This window comes from Lepisosteus platostomus, chromosome 7, assembly GCF_059453375.1.
Source record: "Lepisosteus platostomus isolate fLepPlt1 chromosome 7, fLepPlt1.hap1, whole genome shotgun sequence".
Lineage (NCBI taxonomy): Eukaryota > Metazoa > Chordata > Actinopteri > Semionotiformes > Lepisosteidae > Lepisosteus > Lepisosteus platostomus.
This window is the reverse complement of record NC_142617.1, coordinates 41477797-41495242: the sequence shown is the minus strand read 5'-3', so window position 1 is coordinate 41495242 and position 17446 is coordinate 41477797. Positions and strand designations below refer to the sequence as shown.

General features: G+C 43.7%; 1 protein-coding gene across 1 annotated transcript in view; it reads right to left on the bottom strand.

Moving 5' to 3' along the window:
• Positions 1-259: 259 nt before the first annotated feature.
• lrrn2 (leucine rich repeat neuronal 2) overlaps positions 260-17446 on the bottom strand; it is a 54523-nt gene continuing 37336 nt past the window's right edge. Inside the window, exon 2 of the mRNA XM_088640453.1 lies at positions 260-5273. Within this exon, the coding sequence (XP_088496579.1) occupies positions 2426-4567 (2142 nt within the window). The 5' untranslated portion in view covers positions 4568-5273 and the 3' untranslated portion in view covers positions 260-2425. The remainder of the gene's footprint in view (positions 5274-17446) is intronic.

Genomic DNA, 17446 nt, shown 5'->3' with positions numbered 1-17446 from the left:
AAGGTGAGTGGATCAGAGGAGCAGGCGTCTCTGAGGTTTGAGCTTATCTGGAAAAACCTCATGACTGGCAATTTGAAATTAGCTGGTCTTATAACAAAAATAATAATAATTGTGGATTCTAAACTAAGAGAATGGATGTAAGGATGCAATTTTTTTTAATCTCTTCCCCCAAAATTTAGACACTTGTACAGAATATGATCAAAGTGTTGTTAAAGTGCCGCCACTGTCATTGTAGTAATCAAACCATCTGAGTCACTGGTTTCAGTCCAAAATGTTTTAATAATAGCTCAAAATAGAATTTAACACACAATCATCATCTAAATCATTGAAAGAAGAGAAGTACACTCAAGTAGGAAATCCAGAATGGCATATGTACAGGTGTGGGTAAAAAACCTGGTGGGGTGGGGGAGAGATGTTTTTGAAACTAGAAGACACAATAGACCACTTCATTTACAAAACTCGGAGGAAAGGAGGGACACTTCATCACCTGAAGCACCTTAGAAAACAGGAATCCCTTACCAGGTTATAGCTACTCCGGCAGATCCTGATGAGCAATTCTGATTGGGTGATGCGTTCTTGCCTGTCTGTCTTGATTGGCCAATAAATCCCGTATGACATTCTAATGGAGCACAGCCTTTTGTTTGACTGACTGATGCTGGCAGGTTCACAGATTGATTGCTCCCCACCGCCCCCACCAACCTCAACATCTCCACCTCTCCTTTCGCTCGGCTTGACTTCAGACATCTCTTAATCTCAGAACGGTCACAGGTTGCAAGAAGTACACCAGAAAGCATGGACTTCAAGAAGACATGGTGAATAACAGGATACAAGAGCTAGAATTTCAGGAAAGGCAGTTTTTTTTCCCCATCCCTTTGTGCACTCGAGTCAATGGCATGGTTGTCCGTGCCATCCCTGTCCTCCAGTGAGTGCAGCCGTGTTTGATGTGTGGTAAGTGGAAGTGCTTGTAATATTTTCTCCAGCGCTTTAATCTGCGGCTCCCAGAGCCCAGGCTGCTGCAGTCTCAGCAGCTGAACATTTGAAATGATGTTCTAAGTGCTTGCTAGGCACCACGGAGCAGCAGGAGGCAGGGGCCAGAGCAGAGATTGGGGTGCTGAACAAAAAATGGTCACAAGGCGGCCATCTGCTCCGCTGCGGGGGCAGGGCTCCTGCTGCAGCCCCGCGCTCCGGGAAGTCTTCCCGCCCTTATCTCAGTGTGACATTTCTGCCACTCTCTCTGAGACAATAATGTGCCTGAAAGAAAGCAAGCCTCATGAAGCACGAAGTCCCGGCTGTCAGTTCTTGATTGTAGTTCTTTTTGTCTGTTCGTTTTTCTGAGAAGTCCATTTCCTTTCAGGGAGTGACATTTTTTAAAAGGCAAAGTTCAGCACCCCCCCCCCCCCACCACACACACACGCGCGCGTTTTAAGCAGGTGTGTGGTGCGGAAATAAACCCAGAATGTAGCTGTGCTCTGCCTTGTAGACTGCTTCTCCTAGACCACAGTCCTTGGTGTGTCCCATCTCTCTGCCGCTCAGAAACGACATGGTCGCATCCAACTCAGAATGAAGGAGTACAGAATGAAAGCACTGTGAGGCAAGGGACCATTTCGAGATTGAACAATTAAGATCTGTAGAGCAGTTCAGCAATTAAGATGGGAAAACTCCTGATTGTGATATCCTCCAAGTCGTTCAGTCGTTAGGTTGGGTTCCGTTCCATTTGTTCTTTAGCTAACAGAATCCCAGGCCTGTCTCCTCTTACTGTACTATACAGTATATCTATTAAAAATAAAAAGGGTATTTCGTATATTTACAGTGGAACCCAACTGATTTCTTGATCCTTGTTAACTAGAATGTGTTTTGAATTTTCTTTTGATAATGTGTAGAATGGCCTGGTTCGTATTTCGCAGCAATAAGTTTAGCAGATTTTCAGTGTGCAAAATCATGTGCAGTTCAGTCCCTTCTTGCTTATGTCCACTGTATACTGTATATACTGTAGGCAACTGCATTATTTTGGTTTAGTTTTCTGCTGCTTGCAACTGCATTGGCTGTATTGCAACACTGTGGTCCTGCAGGGCTAATAATTTTCCAAACAATATTACTGTCTCATTTTCAGAATGGCAAAATTAAGCCAGGTAGTGTGAAATATGAATTTAGGTTGGTAAATTTAATCTAAAATACTGTTGGGTACCACTGCATCTATAGAATGTTTGTACTCTGTTAAATATATTTATATATAAAATAAATACAAATGAAGTCTCTTTGTAATACGTTTAGTGATGAACATCCACCCGGTGTTGAGTTTTTTTAGGATGTCTGTCTTGAGCTGGTTGGAAATGCTCGAAAAAGGGTGGTTCCTCCCAGTGATTTCTGGTGTTGATGGCATGTTTTTTCAATTCATGTAGTTTTTTATTTCAGTGGTATTCCCAACTCAGCACAATTCTGCCTCAGATCTCGCAGCATTCTGAGTGTCTCCCTTACTGGTGTGGATGTTGTCAGTGCTGTCCTTGGCTGAGGACTGCAGCTGTGGCTCTGGGACCACGAGGTGCTCCCTGTTTGGGAGCGAAGTAGAGACTTCTGGTTTCTCAGTCCCTTGGTCCCGCTCTCGCCAACTGGACGAGCCGCCACCTTGACAGGCTTTAGCTGCAAGCAGGAGAAGCAAAGCAGAGGCTGCCAGGATAGCTGCTGGGGTGAGGTCGGGCGACGATGCAAGGGTCGTGATCTCTTTAGTCCTGAACTGAATGCAGGTGGTATCATTGGAGCCCAGGTGCAGACACACCTTGTACTGGGTACCTGGTTGTAGGCGGGTCAAGTTGAATCCTCTGGTTCCTGCTAGGATGCGCTTGCTGTGCTGGTGCAGATCTTCCAGGCTTCCATTGGCTAACCAGGAAAGCCGGGCGGAGGGCACGTTTTGGCTGGCCGCCCAAGACAAGAGGGCATAGCGCTCCTTCACTTCCTTCAGCTCCAGGCTATCATTGGTCCTCCTGGTGCTTATCATAACAGCATTCCCCACCCCGTCAACCCTTACTGTCACACTGCGAGTGTCTGCACCAACCAGATTCTCTGCCACACAAGTGTAAAACCCCGCTTCTTCCAGGGTGATCCCAAAAATCTCCAAAGTACCCTCAGGAAGGACCTGGTATCGCCCAGAACTTGTGGAAGGAGAGAGCTTCTGGCCTGTTGGTGTGACCCAATAAATGCTCGGTTCTGGTTCTGCTAATGCCCGGCAGTGTAGTGCCAGATTTTCGCCATGTCTGATGCGTACATGAGATGGGAATGTCCCTGGGGCAATCAGAGGCAGACAGCTGTCCGCCATCTCTCTAAAAGAGACTTCTTTCACCCTCCTGGCCTTGAGCTCTGGCGGCTCGGAGCAGAACGTGGATTGGGGTTCGATAAACCGAACAGGTTTGTCATCTTCAGCCCCCACCCAGCGAATGAGACAGTCACAGCGGATGGGATTGGTGTGCAAGCTGATCTCCTGAAGGCCCGGTAGGGAACGAACCGTCTCTCGATGCAACGCACTTAAGGCGTTGCTGTTGAGCATCAGGCTCTCCATGCTGGAGAGGTGCTGGAATGCCTGAGGATGGATGTAAGAGAGACGAGGGTTGTTAGTAATTTCAAGCTTGGTCAACTCTGGCAGGTTCTCCAGGGCAGAACGCTCTATGGAAACTAGTTGGTCCATGTTGTTCAGTCCTAACTCCTTCAGGTGAAGCATGTCTCTGAAGTCCCCTGGTTGGACGAGTTCGATTGGGTTCTTATTGAGGTCCAGGAACTTTAAACCTGGCACCTTTTGAAGGGCTTCCTTTGGTACTTTGGTCAAGTGGTTGTCGTAGAAGGAGATGCTCTCTAGGCTGGATAATCCTTCCAGGGCCCTCTCTGACAGTTCACGTAAGCCCATCCCAGCTAAGACCAGACTACGTAAAGAGACTAATGGCTTAAAGTTGAGATCTTGGATGGTTTCTACTGGGTTCCCTCCAATCATCAAGACTTCTAGTTGTGGTAAAGCATGGAACCATCGACGGTCAATTACTCCAAGTCGGTTTGAGTTGAGGTGAAGGCGCAGGAGGTTGTCCAAGCCATTAAAAGCCCCTGGAGAGATGTTCCTTAATCGGTTATGGTTCAGGTACAGCTCCTGCAAGCCAGGGAAACCAGAAAACGCGGAGTCAGGGAGGTGTCTGAGCTGGTTCTCCTCTAAATGTAGGCTCAGGAGCCTTGGCATGTCTGATATCCGTAGGTGCCGGGTACTGCTGAAGCTGTTCTGTGAGAGGTCCAGCTCAGTCAGGTTTGCCAGGCCTTGTAGTTCACTCTGGTCAAGAGTACTGATGAGGTTGCTCTGCAGACGAAGGGTCTGGGTCTCCACTGGCAGGGAAGCAGGGAGCTGTGAAAGCAAGAGGTCATTGCAGTCCACTGTGGGGGCTTCCCTGTACACAGAGCGGGGTGAATACCAGGGCTTGATCTGGCAGACACACTGTTTCGGGCAGGGTACCTTCCAGGGCACAGAATGAATAACCAGAGCACTGGCTATACTCAGGATGAGCTGGGCTTGCAGAAGTACCAGAGTATTGTATTTCATTTTTAATGAAAAATCCGACAAATTACAGCAGGACCAAAAAAATAATTCAGGCTTTTTTGTGTGCTTGAAATTTTAAATTCATAAATTCCCAATGCGGAAAGGAAACTGGGTGTTATTTTTTTTTTCTAAGGTTCAGTTTAATGGGAGAATTGATGCAGAGCGTTTTTGTTTTCGTTTAGTTCTTTTAAAGACGAGCAGACATAAATGTTTCCCATTAGGATAGAGTTTCTTAGAACTTATCTGTTAGCTGGATTCAGCAGGTCACTTTCTCCAAAGAAGACAAAAGCTGATTTGGTTGCAGCAGATTGCTTACTGCTCTCATGGTGAACAAAACCTTTTTCATCTTAAAAACTCTTTTGGAAAACAGACCATTGTAATGCAGTGCTTTTGTTCCAGCTTTTGTTTTCTAATTTTCTTATTCTGAGCACAGGTGTGTTACACATCAAAGCCAGAGACTAAACCACAATCAACAGGCTGTTGTTCATTAAAATAATAACTTCTTTGGGATGTTGTGTAAATCCTGCAAATGTATTCTTACAGTAATCCGCTGACCACACATGGGATGTGTGCCTAATTCTTCACTGGTAGGTCGTGTTGCCTTCTCCTCCTGCTGGTCAGTTTAACTGTCGTTTGTTCTCTGGCCAGATGTTTTACATCTTGAAGTCATGGAGGGTGGAGATGGGATGTCCTCCTTTCAGGAGCACATCTGTAATGAAACAAAATAAAATTTTCACATTTGCTAGTCAGAAAAATCAGGGTGAGATGCATTCCAGATATAGAATGTGTAGTTGTCTGGCTTAACCCAAGCATGGGTGCAAGCGTGCAGGTTATGTCTCTTATTGTTCTGAAGATTTTATAGTTTCTGTAGCAGCTAGGCATTTAGGAGAAGTGCATTAACAGATTTGTTTTTGGTTGATGCGAGAGAATGAATTACCTTGGCCTGTTCTGTGTCACAAACTGCTTACTTCGATGCATCCTTCTGAAACTATTCTCCTGTTATCTTTAATAGTATGGGTTGTACTAAAAATCTGGTTTTAAAAATACTTTTCAAACTTTGTCCATATCAGTAGAGAAGAAAATGCATTTTGGAGCTTTCAAAAAGCAATCATTTTTAATTTGAGGCTTGACAGTCTAAAAACTCACTCAGCCACACCACAGTCCAGGATGTTATAGATTTCTGTCTTTCATGAGCTGTGAAAAATTAGTTCCAGGACAGTGCAGTTAAACCTACCTGCATTTGTCTCAGCTGTGAGGCGCAAGAAAAGAAGCTGAAATATTGTGGAACTAATTGCGTGCAGAAAAATTTAGCTTTGAATGCAATTCAGACCTGAATATTACGTATGCACAGCTGATCACATAATCATCACAGGTTGAAGGAAAAGGAGAAATTTTCTATGATGACAGAAATGCACTTGCAACAAACTAGAAAAAATTGTGTAAAAAAATAAAATAGAAATGTCTCTGTCAATCAGATTCAAACCATGGTCCTGGAACTGGAGGAAAAGAGTTTTAATCAGAAATCATCCACATTTTCCCAGACAAAAAAGACATACATGTATAAAGGAGATTTGGGGAGATTTAAATGAAGCCAACCCAACATTTTCAAACATACAGGCATGGACATTAGTGAGACCATGTGAAAGAAAATGAAGTACAAGACTCAAGACTGAGAACAAGATATTTTTTTCCCAAAATAGCTGTAGGTGTATGTAAGCCACTATGATGTGGTAATAATTTCTTTGTCCTTTGAAAAATTTGATTTAGTCCAGGGATGGACAGTTAAGAACTCAAATCATCTCCTTTTTTAGGTTTTAAATAGTTCATGATTACATTATTCCAGCAATCTTGGGCTGGAATACCTATGATCAAGCGCTATATGCTAACAAGCAAAATAACCAAATGGCTTCACCTTTATTTATTGACATTGGATGTTGTTGCCTCACTACTGATTCATAGCATCTTATCACAGGTACACGTTATTACTGTGGTTTTCCCTTTGAATAGTCTCCGATCTCATTTTTCCCAGTGCTTTACCACAGTGAAATTCCATACATTGCTGCTGGTAAGGCTGCAGTCTTCATAAACTGCAGAATACACTTACAAAATAAAGGATCTATTGATCTGTACATTAGTATGGACTGCAACTACCTCTCAAAGCCTTTCAAATGTACAGGATGGTGTGGTTAATGCTTGAGGATTTGATGCTAGATTTCATGATCCTTGACTTTTCCTGAAGTTGAACTTGAAAGTGTCAGTTTCAGAGAATGTACAATTCTTTATTACTGCTATAGAAACTTTTAGGAATGACAAAATTTGGAGTTCTTTTATATATATATTATATCAATAAAGACAACGCATTTTGCCTCTGTAATTCTTTTTCAGGCATTGTCAAAGCGTCCTGCTTTACATCAAGAAAGTGACATCTCTCCTTCATTAGCAGTGCAAGCATCACAGCGTTTGCAATTAGCCTGCTGGCATGTGCACTTCGGTCTTGTCAGATAATTTTCCAGTGCGTACGTCACCCCCCGAAAAGTGAGCTTCGCAAAATCCATTTTCTATCTGAATGGCCAATTAGTCCTAATATTCCTGTTATCTCCTGGAAAATCTACCTGCTATTTTTTTTTTGCACGTACCGCTCTGTTTACACCTCTTGTCGCGAGTGACAGATAATTTGAAATATCACCAGCGCTGTGTTCGCAACAAATCATTTCTGCCGCTACTGATCTGAGAACGCCGGTGTCTGAGCTCATTTGCGGAGCGTCATGTTTCAATCCCCCTGTTTTTGACAATGATCACACGCTCCCTGGGTACCGCGCGGAGTCCCTTTTTGGCAGGCTGCGCCTCATGCAGATGTCCCCCAGAATAATTTCACCAGCAGGTGACACATAAAGTCGTTATGGGACGCTTTAATACAAAGCGAATAGAAATGTTTGCACGGGCCACGGTTTGCTTGTTAAATAATGCATCGCCCTTATTTCTCACTAATCTTCTCCTCCTGCTGCTCTGTACGGCTGGATGGACAAGGAAATGCTCTTTAACAAATGAAGACACTGGCGGCAAGGAGTGCGACTCTTCATTCTCTTAGAAGAAGCAGTTGTACTGAACGTAGGTGTTTTTTTTTGCGAAGGCTTTGACTTGCAGGCACCGCACAGGGAAACGAGATCCGAGAGGCTTTGATTTCCATGCACTAGACAGGTGAATGTAGTAGGCTACTGTCCTTATTAAGGAAGTTTTTCAGTAGCTCTTAATAAGGAGGAATGTGCTAAAGAGCTGACAGTGGTGCTTTGGTATTCATTATGGGGGCTACAGCAGTGAAGACAATAGAGTGTTTCAGACCTCATTATTGAGATTGCAATGCTGGAGAGCATAGAACAGAGTTTAAATTCTTATTAGTTAGGCAAAAGTTCTGCAGAATAGGCCACTGTGTTTGTTTAGTGCTCTGAAGGGGGCTTGTGTGCTGCACCAGTGTATGGAGTGCTTTAGTGCTTATTAATAAAGAGGCAGCTGAGAAAGGACAGAGATGGCAGCTGAAGATGGAGGTGGTGAGAAACACCAGAGTCGATTTGCATTATTGCGGGCTGCTTGACGGCACCCTGTTGAGCAGAGAGCAGGACAGTGTTTATGAAGACGCCCGACACAGGAACCTTCACATACACATTACTAGGCTGTGACAGAGCTTTCTGAAAAGAGCAAGAATTCCGGATGTCTTAGCTGTCACTGTTCAGCATTCCAGAGGTGAGGAAAGCACTCTGCCCTGCCACTGTTTCCACCAATTAGCAGCACCAGCTCTAACTAACTCTGGCAAAACCCACAGTGCTGCCGCTGTTGATTGTTATGGCCCCTTTCGCGATTGTTTTTTTTTAAAAAAAATACATTTTCTGTTTCCTAACGAACGCTGCTTAATTAATTTGCCACTGTCAATTTTCGAGCAGCTAGACGTTCAATTAAGGCCTGATCAGCGCTAGAAAGCCAAATGAGCCGTCTTCGCTCGAATGCTGATGGATTCTAATTTTTTTCTCTCCTCTCCTCCTCCCCCTCGAGGTCAGCGAAACCATTTAGAATTCCGCCCCACGCCTCTATGCCTAATGAAATGTATTCCTGATAGCTAATGCTCTTCCCGTGTAGATTCCATAAAACACACAGATAAAATGGATAATTTAAATGTCTCCTGGGTCATCAGGGCATACTGGGGAGGGGGTAGTGGAAAAAACTCCTGTTGAAAGAAACAGCAACTTGTTTTTCAGTTGCGTAGGTCTGATAATGTTAATCTTTTTACAGAGGCACTGGTGTGCACAGGTTTTGTCACAATTGGCCGCCAATGAATGTGGTTTTCAGATCTAAGGAGACTTGAGATATGTGTTATTGGTAAAAAAAAAAAAACAGATATTGGCACATTCATACTCCTGCAAGGTACCTTTTTTATATGAAAAAATATGCCCTGATAAATGTTTCATGGGAGTACTGAATTGACTGCTATTTATATTTTATGAGCCATGGCTTACAGTAGGTTATGAAATAAATGGGGTTTGTTGAATCAGTGCAGAATGTAGTTAGGGCTGAACCGCATTGATAAGCCCCCTTTAACTCCCCAACAAGCACTTTGAAATTGCATGGTTGGAATTCAAATGCTCTGCGAAAACCTGTAACCTCTAATTATTCTCTCAGTGGGACTAAGGCACAAAATTCAACATTTAGAGGCTCCCCTGCAGCTGATGTAAATGAGATTCTGTTTTCAGAGACACCACTGCTGCTTTTCCACACCCTCACTGGCACAGTGACAGAAGTCAGACAAACACACTCAATCAGAACAAGACGGATTGCAAGTGGCTCTGGAGTCGCAGCCCCCATTCCCCCAAAAAATATTAGCCTTGAGTTCACAGCTCTGTCTAGATTTTGGACAAGATAAATGCATTTTTTATGCTTGTTGTTTTACATGATTATGTGGAAAAAAGTGTACTTGTGCTTGTCATTTATTTTCGTACTCTCTTAACTGTGCAATGGCAAGCCCCATTTCTGATCGCTCTGGCTCTCTTTCCAGTGCAGGAGAGACTGCCTCTTTTTTCCTTACCCCCAAGACACTCGCTCTCCCAGCCACACCCCTGCAAGTGGCACAGTGCCCACAGTGGAGCTGGCATCAGCTGCAGGAGTGAAGGGACTGTGGCTGACAAGACTAGTTCACCAGTGTGGCAGGTGTGGACTGCGTGGCCAACTGGGACCAACCAGACAGGATCAAGCCTGTAATTTGTTTGCAGTCTTACTAAACTAATGATATCGAGTAGGTTTTGCTCTTCTATATATATATACACATTGAGTGAAGCAGCTGCAGACTGAATTCTGTTCTCCTGGAATGTATTATGATGTTGTTATAAAAGACAGCATTAAGCGATTGCTGAACCTCCGTGCAGATCTCTCAAAAGGGAGCAGTCTGTTAACTAGACTATACAGTACACTAGAAAGACATGAGGTCAAAACTGCAACTCAGTACATCAGGTTGAGTAATGGGCTTTATGAGAATGATGGGCAACAGTCACAGAGTCATCTTCAGCAATTTAAACCAAAAAGAGGTCCTTTTTTTTTCATTGCCAGCATGATGAATGTGTCCCGGGAAAATAATTTCTTAGTCAGAGTGGAAAGCTCATTGCCGTGAAATCCCCTACATTATAGGAAACGTGTGTCTTTTCCATGCTTGGCAGGGTTTTTAGCTTTAATGACTGGAACACCAACATTTTCAGGCCCTGTTGTGCGACAGTGAAAAGTGCTCCCTCCAGACCTTGCCTGTGTCTAACCGATACCGAAGCTTTGCTTCTGTCACGGACGTGCACGATGTGATCGATTCCTCGGTGCCGGCTTTGTGCCCGCTGACCTGCATGCTTGCGCTTTGAGAGTTAGGAAGAGAGACCTGAAGGGTGTGTTGGTCTGGCAGGGGCACCGTTTGTTTTTGCCTTGTTATTAATTGCCCAATGACTGGATTGTAAACTTGGAGACCACTCAGCTGCTAGCCACATTCAGTTCAGGGCCCCACCTCCACCTGTGTTGTCAGTCTTGGATGCCCTTTAAATCTCTCTCTTTGAACACCACCCTGCTGGCTGCTTATCAAAAACTTTATAGCAAGAACCCCGGAGAGCAGTATTTTTTATTTTTACTGCTACAAAAATGACCAGCTTATGCATCGTTTTTCAAAGTCCGCAGCACTGAATACAGGATAGAAACCTGTGTCTGTTCAGTAGCGATTATGTGTGAGGGGCCCAGTCCCTCTTATTATGTGCACTGTTTTATGCATTCTGTATATTTTTAACGTTCTTCTCTTTGGACTTCAGGCTGTATTATTCTGTTTTTGAAGCCCCCTATCACTTAATAATCTCATGCAGACCAAAAGTGAGGTTATACAGTAGATGTATCTGTTGTTGAACACACCTGACCCTACATCTAAAGTTAAATTTAATCTCTAAAGATGTTCAAATGAAAGACAGAATGATTTCCATCTTATGTTCATGAACCAAAAGTAAATAGCAAAACTATTAATGGTTCTGTGTTTCAGAAGGGATGTTGAGTTAAAATGAATGCATGTTGCCGTGACAACTTGTCTCCAGGCTTAGTGCAGCAGATGAAGGTTTGTGGTTTGTTTCTCAGTGTGTGTTTGTGAATTAGCACTGGTCTTTTTGGCCTTGATGGTGGATGTTGAAGACAACTTTTTAGTGTAACTTTTGTCTCAGATCCAGCCAATAGCATATTGTTTTGCTAAAAAAACAAACCCGCACCTATTGTAAAAGCATGGTTAGTAGTTAGTAGCACTGGGGTAAGTCACAGCTGTTATTCCATGGTTTTCTCTATCTCCACAATACATGGTGAGCAGGCTCCTAAAACTGTCTGTAAAACTCTTTAGGTTATGGGTTGCAAATTCCGTTCATGAAATCAGAATAACGTGGAATACTGTATACTAATGGAATACCAATAAGCATGGTAGTCTTGTCTTCTGGTAGTGACTTCTATTAATATGTAAACTCAGGTAGGAACATGCAATTGAAAATTAAATTTCTGTACTCTTCAAGTATATAATTCAGTGTTAATAGTGTGTCTGTGATGCATTTATTGAATATCATTTGCAACTTCAAAAGTGTTACCAAGATCCAAACGTTTCCAAAGGGGGTTTGTGAATAATGCATCGCGTCGTTTAGCCTGTGCCGTGTGATTCCACCAAATTCCTGCCGCACATCTGCGTGTCGGGCTCTTCAAAGAGAGTGTAATGTACGGTCGTTAAGTGAGCAATTTCTCCTCTGACATCTCTCCACTGGTGCTGTCGAGCGATTTTCTGGTATCAGAGAGGGAAAAGTGCTGTCTGTAGCCTACCATTGCACTGAGGAAAGCCGGGAGTGTGACTTCCATTTCATCTAATTTAGTCGTACTACAGAGCATGGCAGCTGCTTCCCCTTGTTTCTGCAGGAACCAAATGATGCAGGACAGGTTGAAATGAACATGTGTAAAGTTGGACCTTAACAAGCCTTGTAACAAGTGAGCAGCAAGCGGCACTGAGGCTGGGCCTGCTCATCTTTCCTTTTCAAGCCCTGTGTGCAGCCCCTCATCTAAAGGCATTTTCCAAGGGCAATTGCAGACACTAATCCGTGGCTAGATCAAGTAGTTTGTGATGCCTGCTGTACCTGTGATTCTGGGTTTCATTTTTGTCTCCCCACTCCCCCCCCATGCTCTTATTTAAACAGGTCTGTATTTCCAAATCCCATTGTCCTTTCCCCCCCCCCCCTCGGGGCTGGTCCTGGTGTTCTTGCGCTCAATTGCATTTCCCTACATTACATTTAATTTCACTCCCGCTATTTCTTCCCTCTGTCAGCATATGAATGTGAACTCTTATAACGCTGGATTGCTCACAGTTTCCTGACCTTTAGAAGAAGATGAATTCTGGTGCCGTGAACAATGGAGAGAAAGTGATAACAGATGATTCTTATTAAGAAATGGATTCGGAGTGCGTGATATGGAAAACAAGCTGGTTAATCTAGCAATGACTGTGGCGTGGTATTTTCCTAAAGGTCTCAGCAGTAATAACTATAAAAACAGCACGAGTCCCCACAGCATCGATCTCCTCATCATCGCCCATCATAAACACGGGGACTTATTAAAACACGTCATGCCGATGAGGTGTTAATTGAGATATTTTCATCAATTTCTTCTTATTTTTTATTGTTGGAGAGGCAGCGGAGCGACAGCAGAGGGGTATTAACAGGGTGTTATTCCAGAGTTCTGGAGAGCCTCATTTTCCCAGCCTCCTCCTCCTGTGGTGGATTTTTAGGAGGGGATTGCTGCTGCTGCTGCAGTTGCTGCAGAGTTGCCATGGAGACCATCTCCACTCTTGCGCAAGGTCAGTGTGAAGTTGAGGAAGTTCTGAAACAATGCTGTCTCTTTTCACTGCTCTCTGACAGCCAGCCCAGGGAACCAAACAAGACTCCTGTTGCATGGCAGCCAGTTTGTTCCAAAAATTCATTACCAGCCAGGAGCTTGATGTTTTAAAATCTAGGATTGATAAAACAATTCTAACAAATATATTGCCCTTCATCAGTGAAAGACAGCCATATATGTAAAGGTATGGGCAGCTTCTGAAAGCTGGAATGGATCAAACAGCTATGCCACAGGAGCCTGATTCACCGCACGTTATCAGACCTTGTGACAGCATTAATCTTTCTGAATGCCTGCCCTGACATGCATTAGTCTTATAAGCAAAGACAACTTTGTTCCGTTTTTGTACACTCTAGAGGTAGAAATAACTCCAAATGCAATTATAAATTTATTTTCTTGCACAAATGTGTGTTCAGAGGCCGAATGCAAGACTCGTACCTGCAGAAGAGGGTTCTGAATAATGCATGATGTCAATCGCTGTGCGCTGAGCGAAACCAGAGAATTGCTAGTAATTTGAAATGTAGTTTGCGAAAAATGTTGTTTCTGCACTGTTGTTTTTCTGTGACACGAACCCCATGTCTGACAGAAAGACCAACGAAGCAAAATAACTCAGAAGATGTGAGACGGCCATTCAAGACAACCAGAATATTTAATCCAGAGCAGAATGGCCACCATTTCAAATGCACAGCTCTCCCGGCTCACAGTCAGCCAGGGTGACTGAAGGGTGGATTGATTGTTAGGCAGACAGAAAGATAGATGATAGCAGAGATGGATGGGTTGATGATTTTGTTTTTGAGTCCCAGCGTGATGACTTCACTTTAAAACTCGGCCATATGAAATAAAACCCTAGGGCTTGAAGAAGGCGTACGTTTAATCAGGGGATAATTTTCACACACACATTCTGGCTCCCGGATAGCAATTGGCCACACGAATGCCTGATAAGGAAGAAAAAAGGCTCTAATTCCCTCACTGTGGTTGCGAGGGAACACTGCAGTAAAAAGACAGTGTGTTAGAGCAGAGAAGAGCCAGTCCCAGCTGTGCTGCCTAAGGGAGCTCTCCTTCCATTAGCAGCCCATCAGAGGTAAGCCGATTACGGAGCTTATGTGGATTATTAAAAGGAATGACAGAAAACCTGATGATCTGCACATAAAAATTGAGTTTTCGTGATGAATTCAGAGGAACATGGAATGAGCTCGGTTACACTGTTTAGCCCATTTGGAACTGCACATGTTTTGCTCAGAAACCCTCTCCTTCGGTTTCTTTAGGTCATCCTATCATTTCTTAGTACTTCTGGCTACCAGCTGAGGTCACTGTGGGGATTTCTTTATTCCTTTACAGCTCCCCCACATCCACCACTGCCTCCTGTCTGGAGCGTCCCATGCCTCTTTAAGTCCATTTGTGAGTGGAATTTCAGAGTCAAACCAAGCTTTCTAGAACAGGTTTCCTAGTCGTGTAAAGCGGGCTTTCCAGAAAAATGTATATGAGAACATATCAGCTTATTAAAACCACTGAGCTGCTGCTCAGACTAAATACATTTTTTGCTTATATGATGCAACTATATTTTTTGGAGCAGATTTTGTTTATGGATGTATCAGCTTCTTTTTCCATGCTGTGCTAAAGCAAAATTAACAACCGGTTTGTGTATATTTATATATATCATCTCCTGTCTTTATCTGTCAAAACAGTCCTGATAATTATTCCTACCAAATCCGCATTTTAACTTAATTAGATGTTAAACCTGGCAGATGTTCATTAATTTCATAAAAAAGTTGAATTCTTTTTTTTTTTACTACATCAAAGCAACCTGTGAAAAAGAGTTTTGTAAAACTACTCAAAATGGGAACTGGGCCAGACAGCTTTTCCTGGTTGGCCTGGCATCTCTGCTGGAGTTGTTACTGTTTAAATGCACGAGGGCTGCTTAGAAAATCGCTAATTTTACTTGCAGTGTGGATGTCAGCCTTAACATGGATCATTACTAATTTGTTTCAGCCGCAGACATTGGACATGGATCATTCTGTCTCCCTACAGCTCTTCCTTTTTTTTTTCCCTGATGCTCCCGGAATGAATAACGATGCATTTCATAAACCTGATAGGTCAGCAGCTCAGTTTAACAACGGAGGGGGGAAAAAAAGGAAAAAAAGAATTCATCCACAACGGTGGTGAGAAAAGCCCAGCTCATTACCTGTCTTACTCCCTCACAGGTTTCAATTAAAATTCGTCCCATTTATTTGTAAAAAACCTGACAGCAAACCAAGAGTCATGTCTGTGGCTGAAACTGAGTAAATTAACCGTTAACACATTATGTGGCAGAGGCAGATGAATGCATTGCTCAATTAGCTAGTCCCTAATGCTTTAATTAAGAATTTCAGTCAATTACCAACGGATCAATAGCATCTTACAAAAGTGGCAGTCAGTTGGAATTTCCACCAAGATCCTCATAAAAACAACAGTACAGAAATCTCTTGACTTTGCAGATGTCACTCCGATACCCGAAGTAGCTCTCTTCTCCAGTCAGGTGGCAAACATTTTCATCTCTGCTGTGTTGAAAAGACTGTGCTTCAGCTCACCCGCAGCCTCAAATCTTAAAACCTTCGATAATATCGACAGAAGCGAGTCAGTGGTTTCCAGATTCATCTTCACTTGCATTTTCTCACGCGTGCCAGTTCTTTGGCAGCTGTTGCCCTTCTTTGCCGTCTTTCTTGTTTTCCTGCATTGGTTCGGAAGAAAATCCCAAACCCTCTGCCTTATTCTCTCTCGTCCTTTGCTCAGACCCTGGGGGGGCAGCGTCTTGACTGAGAGCATTCAAGCTTTGTGAGTGCGTTTTTGGCATTGAACTCGGGTTTCATTCAGAGGAGCGCAGTTCCACTTTCTTTCACCATCCGCAACTGATGAGTTGAAACTGATGAGTTTTAAGCCAGGCCCGTGCCAGCGAGGAATATCTGTCTTAGCCAAAAACATTCACTTCCGTCTACACTGTCTTTGCGAATCAGTGCGGTCGTGCGGGAATAGTCAAACTGTCATAGTGAGAAACCTGGGTTTATAAGGGTTACCGCCAGCTCCCGCAAGGAGACCTGCGAGCCACACAAGAGAGGCTCATTTGTGTTTCTCTGTGTGTACAGTATGTGTGTGATAGTGTCTGGCATCCTCTGGCTGGGCTCTGTTTGAGCTCATTAGAGCTCCTGAGCACTCTGCCTGATGGATGGCTCCAGCCCGCGCTGTTGCCCTCTGCAGTAAACGCACACTTTACTCCACCGCGGCCCGGCTTGCTCCGAGCCGACATCCAGCCTCATTAAAAAGCACACTCTCTCGAGCCGACGCCTCCCAGCCTCACAGGGACTGGCAGGGCTCCGCGCCACCTGTTATTGGAGACCACTTGCTGCATCCCGACTTCGCAAGGTTCAGTTTTAAGTCTCCGCCTGGTATGAAATCAAAAAGGCTCCAACATTCTTTTCAGAACAAAACGAACATTCAGACTCTGAACGATGAGCCTGGACAGTCCCTGTGTCCTTTCATTTTCAGAAACTTATCACCAAACTTGTTCGGTACTTTCTGCTCCAATTCCACTGTTTTGGAAAGCAAGCTTCTTCATGTTGGGCAAGGTTACACACACATTTTCCAGTATCATTCACCATGCCCAGAAATCTCTTGTTGAAAATCTCTTGTCAGTGGTTGTGGGTGTGTTCTTAACTGCTGCTATTTCACTCTAGGCAATCTGCACCCCTGTTTGAAAGAGCCGCTCACATTAATAGGGGTGCTGTCTGACCAAGCATTTGTCTCTGTTCAGTTTCAGTCTCCAGTCTATTAGGTCTGGCAACCTCTATTGCTCACCAGATCAGGACATCAGCAGTGTGCAGTTTTATTCTCAGAGCACCAGGAAATTTGCTGCACTGCCCTGTGTCGGCCTTCAGGTCTGTCAGAACGCAGTGCAAAAGGCAGCTTTTTAAAGCAGCACCTTACGAAAGGCGTGTTAAAGGTGCACGTCTCGGCACTTCCTTTGTCTAATAACTGAAAGTTGTCCCTTTCACACACTTGTTCAGTTCTTCTGGGTCAGTGAACAAACAGAGCCATCTTCGTTTTCTACAATTCCCTGGGAGTGTATCCATTCTGTCAGTTCTTTAACCTTTTCAATTACTTCCAGGTTCCTAGCTTTTTTGTTTTGTTTTAGCCTTTCCCTGAGTGGTAACGGAACATTTCTTGATATCTGCCACACTGGCTTGTTTGGTTTTCCAACGCAGTCTTATGTTTATCTCTAAACTGCCTTTCAGTCAAATTCATATTAAACAAAAGTAAGCACAGTGCAAGAACTTAAAGTTTAGACCTTAAAAAGTGCATCTTTACATGAGTTTGAAATGTCCACCACCCATTCAGAGTATCTATATGGTCTTGGCAGCATCAATAAATTTCAAACAATCTGCAGGAATTGTGCAGCAAATTCTTTGGACAATCAGGAGCTATACCTTTCAATTATGGAGCAGG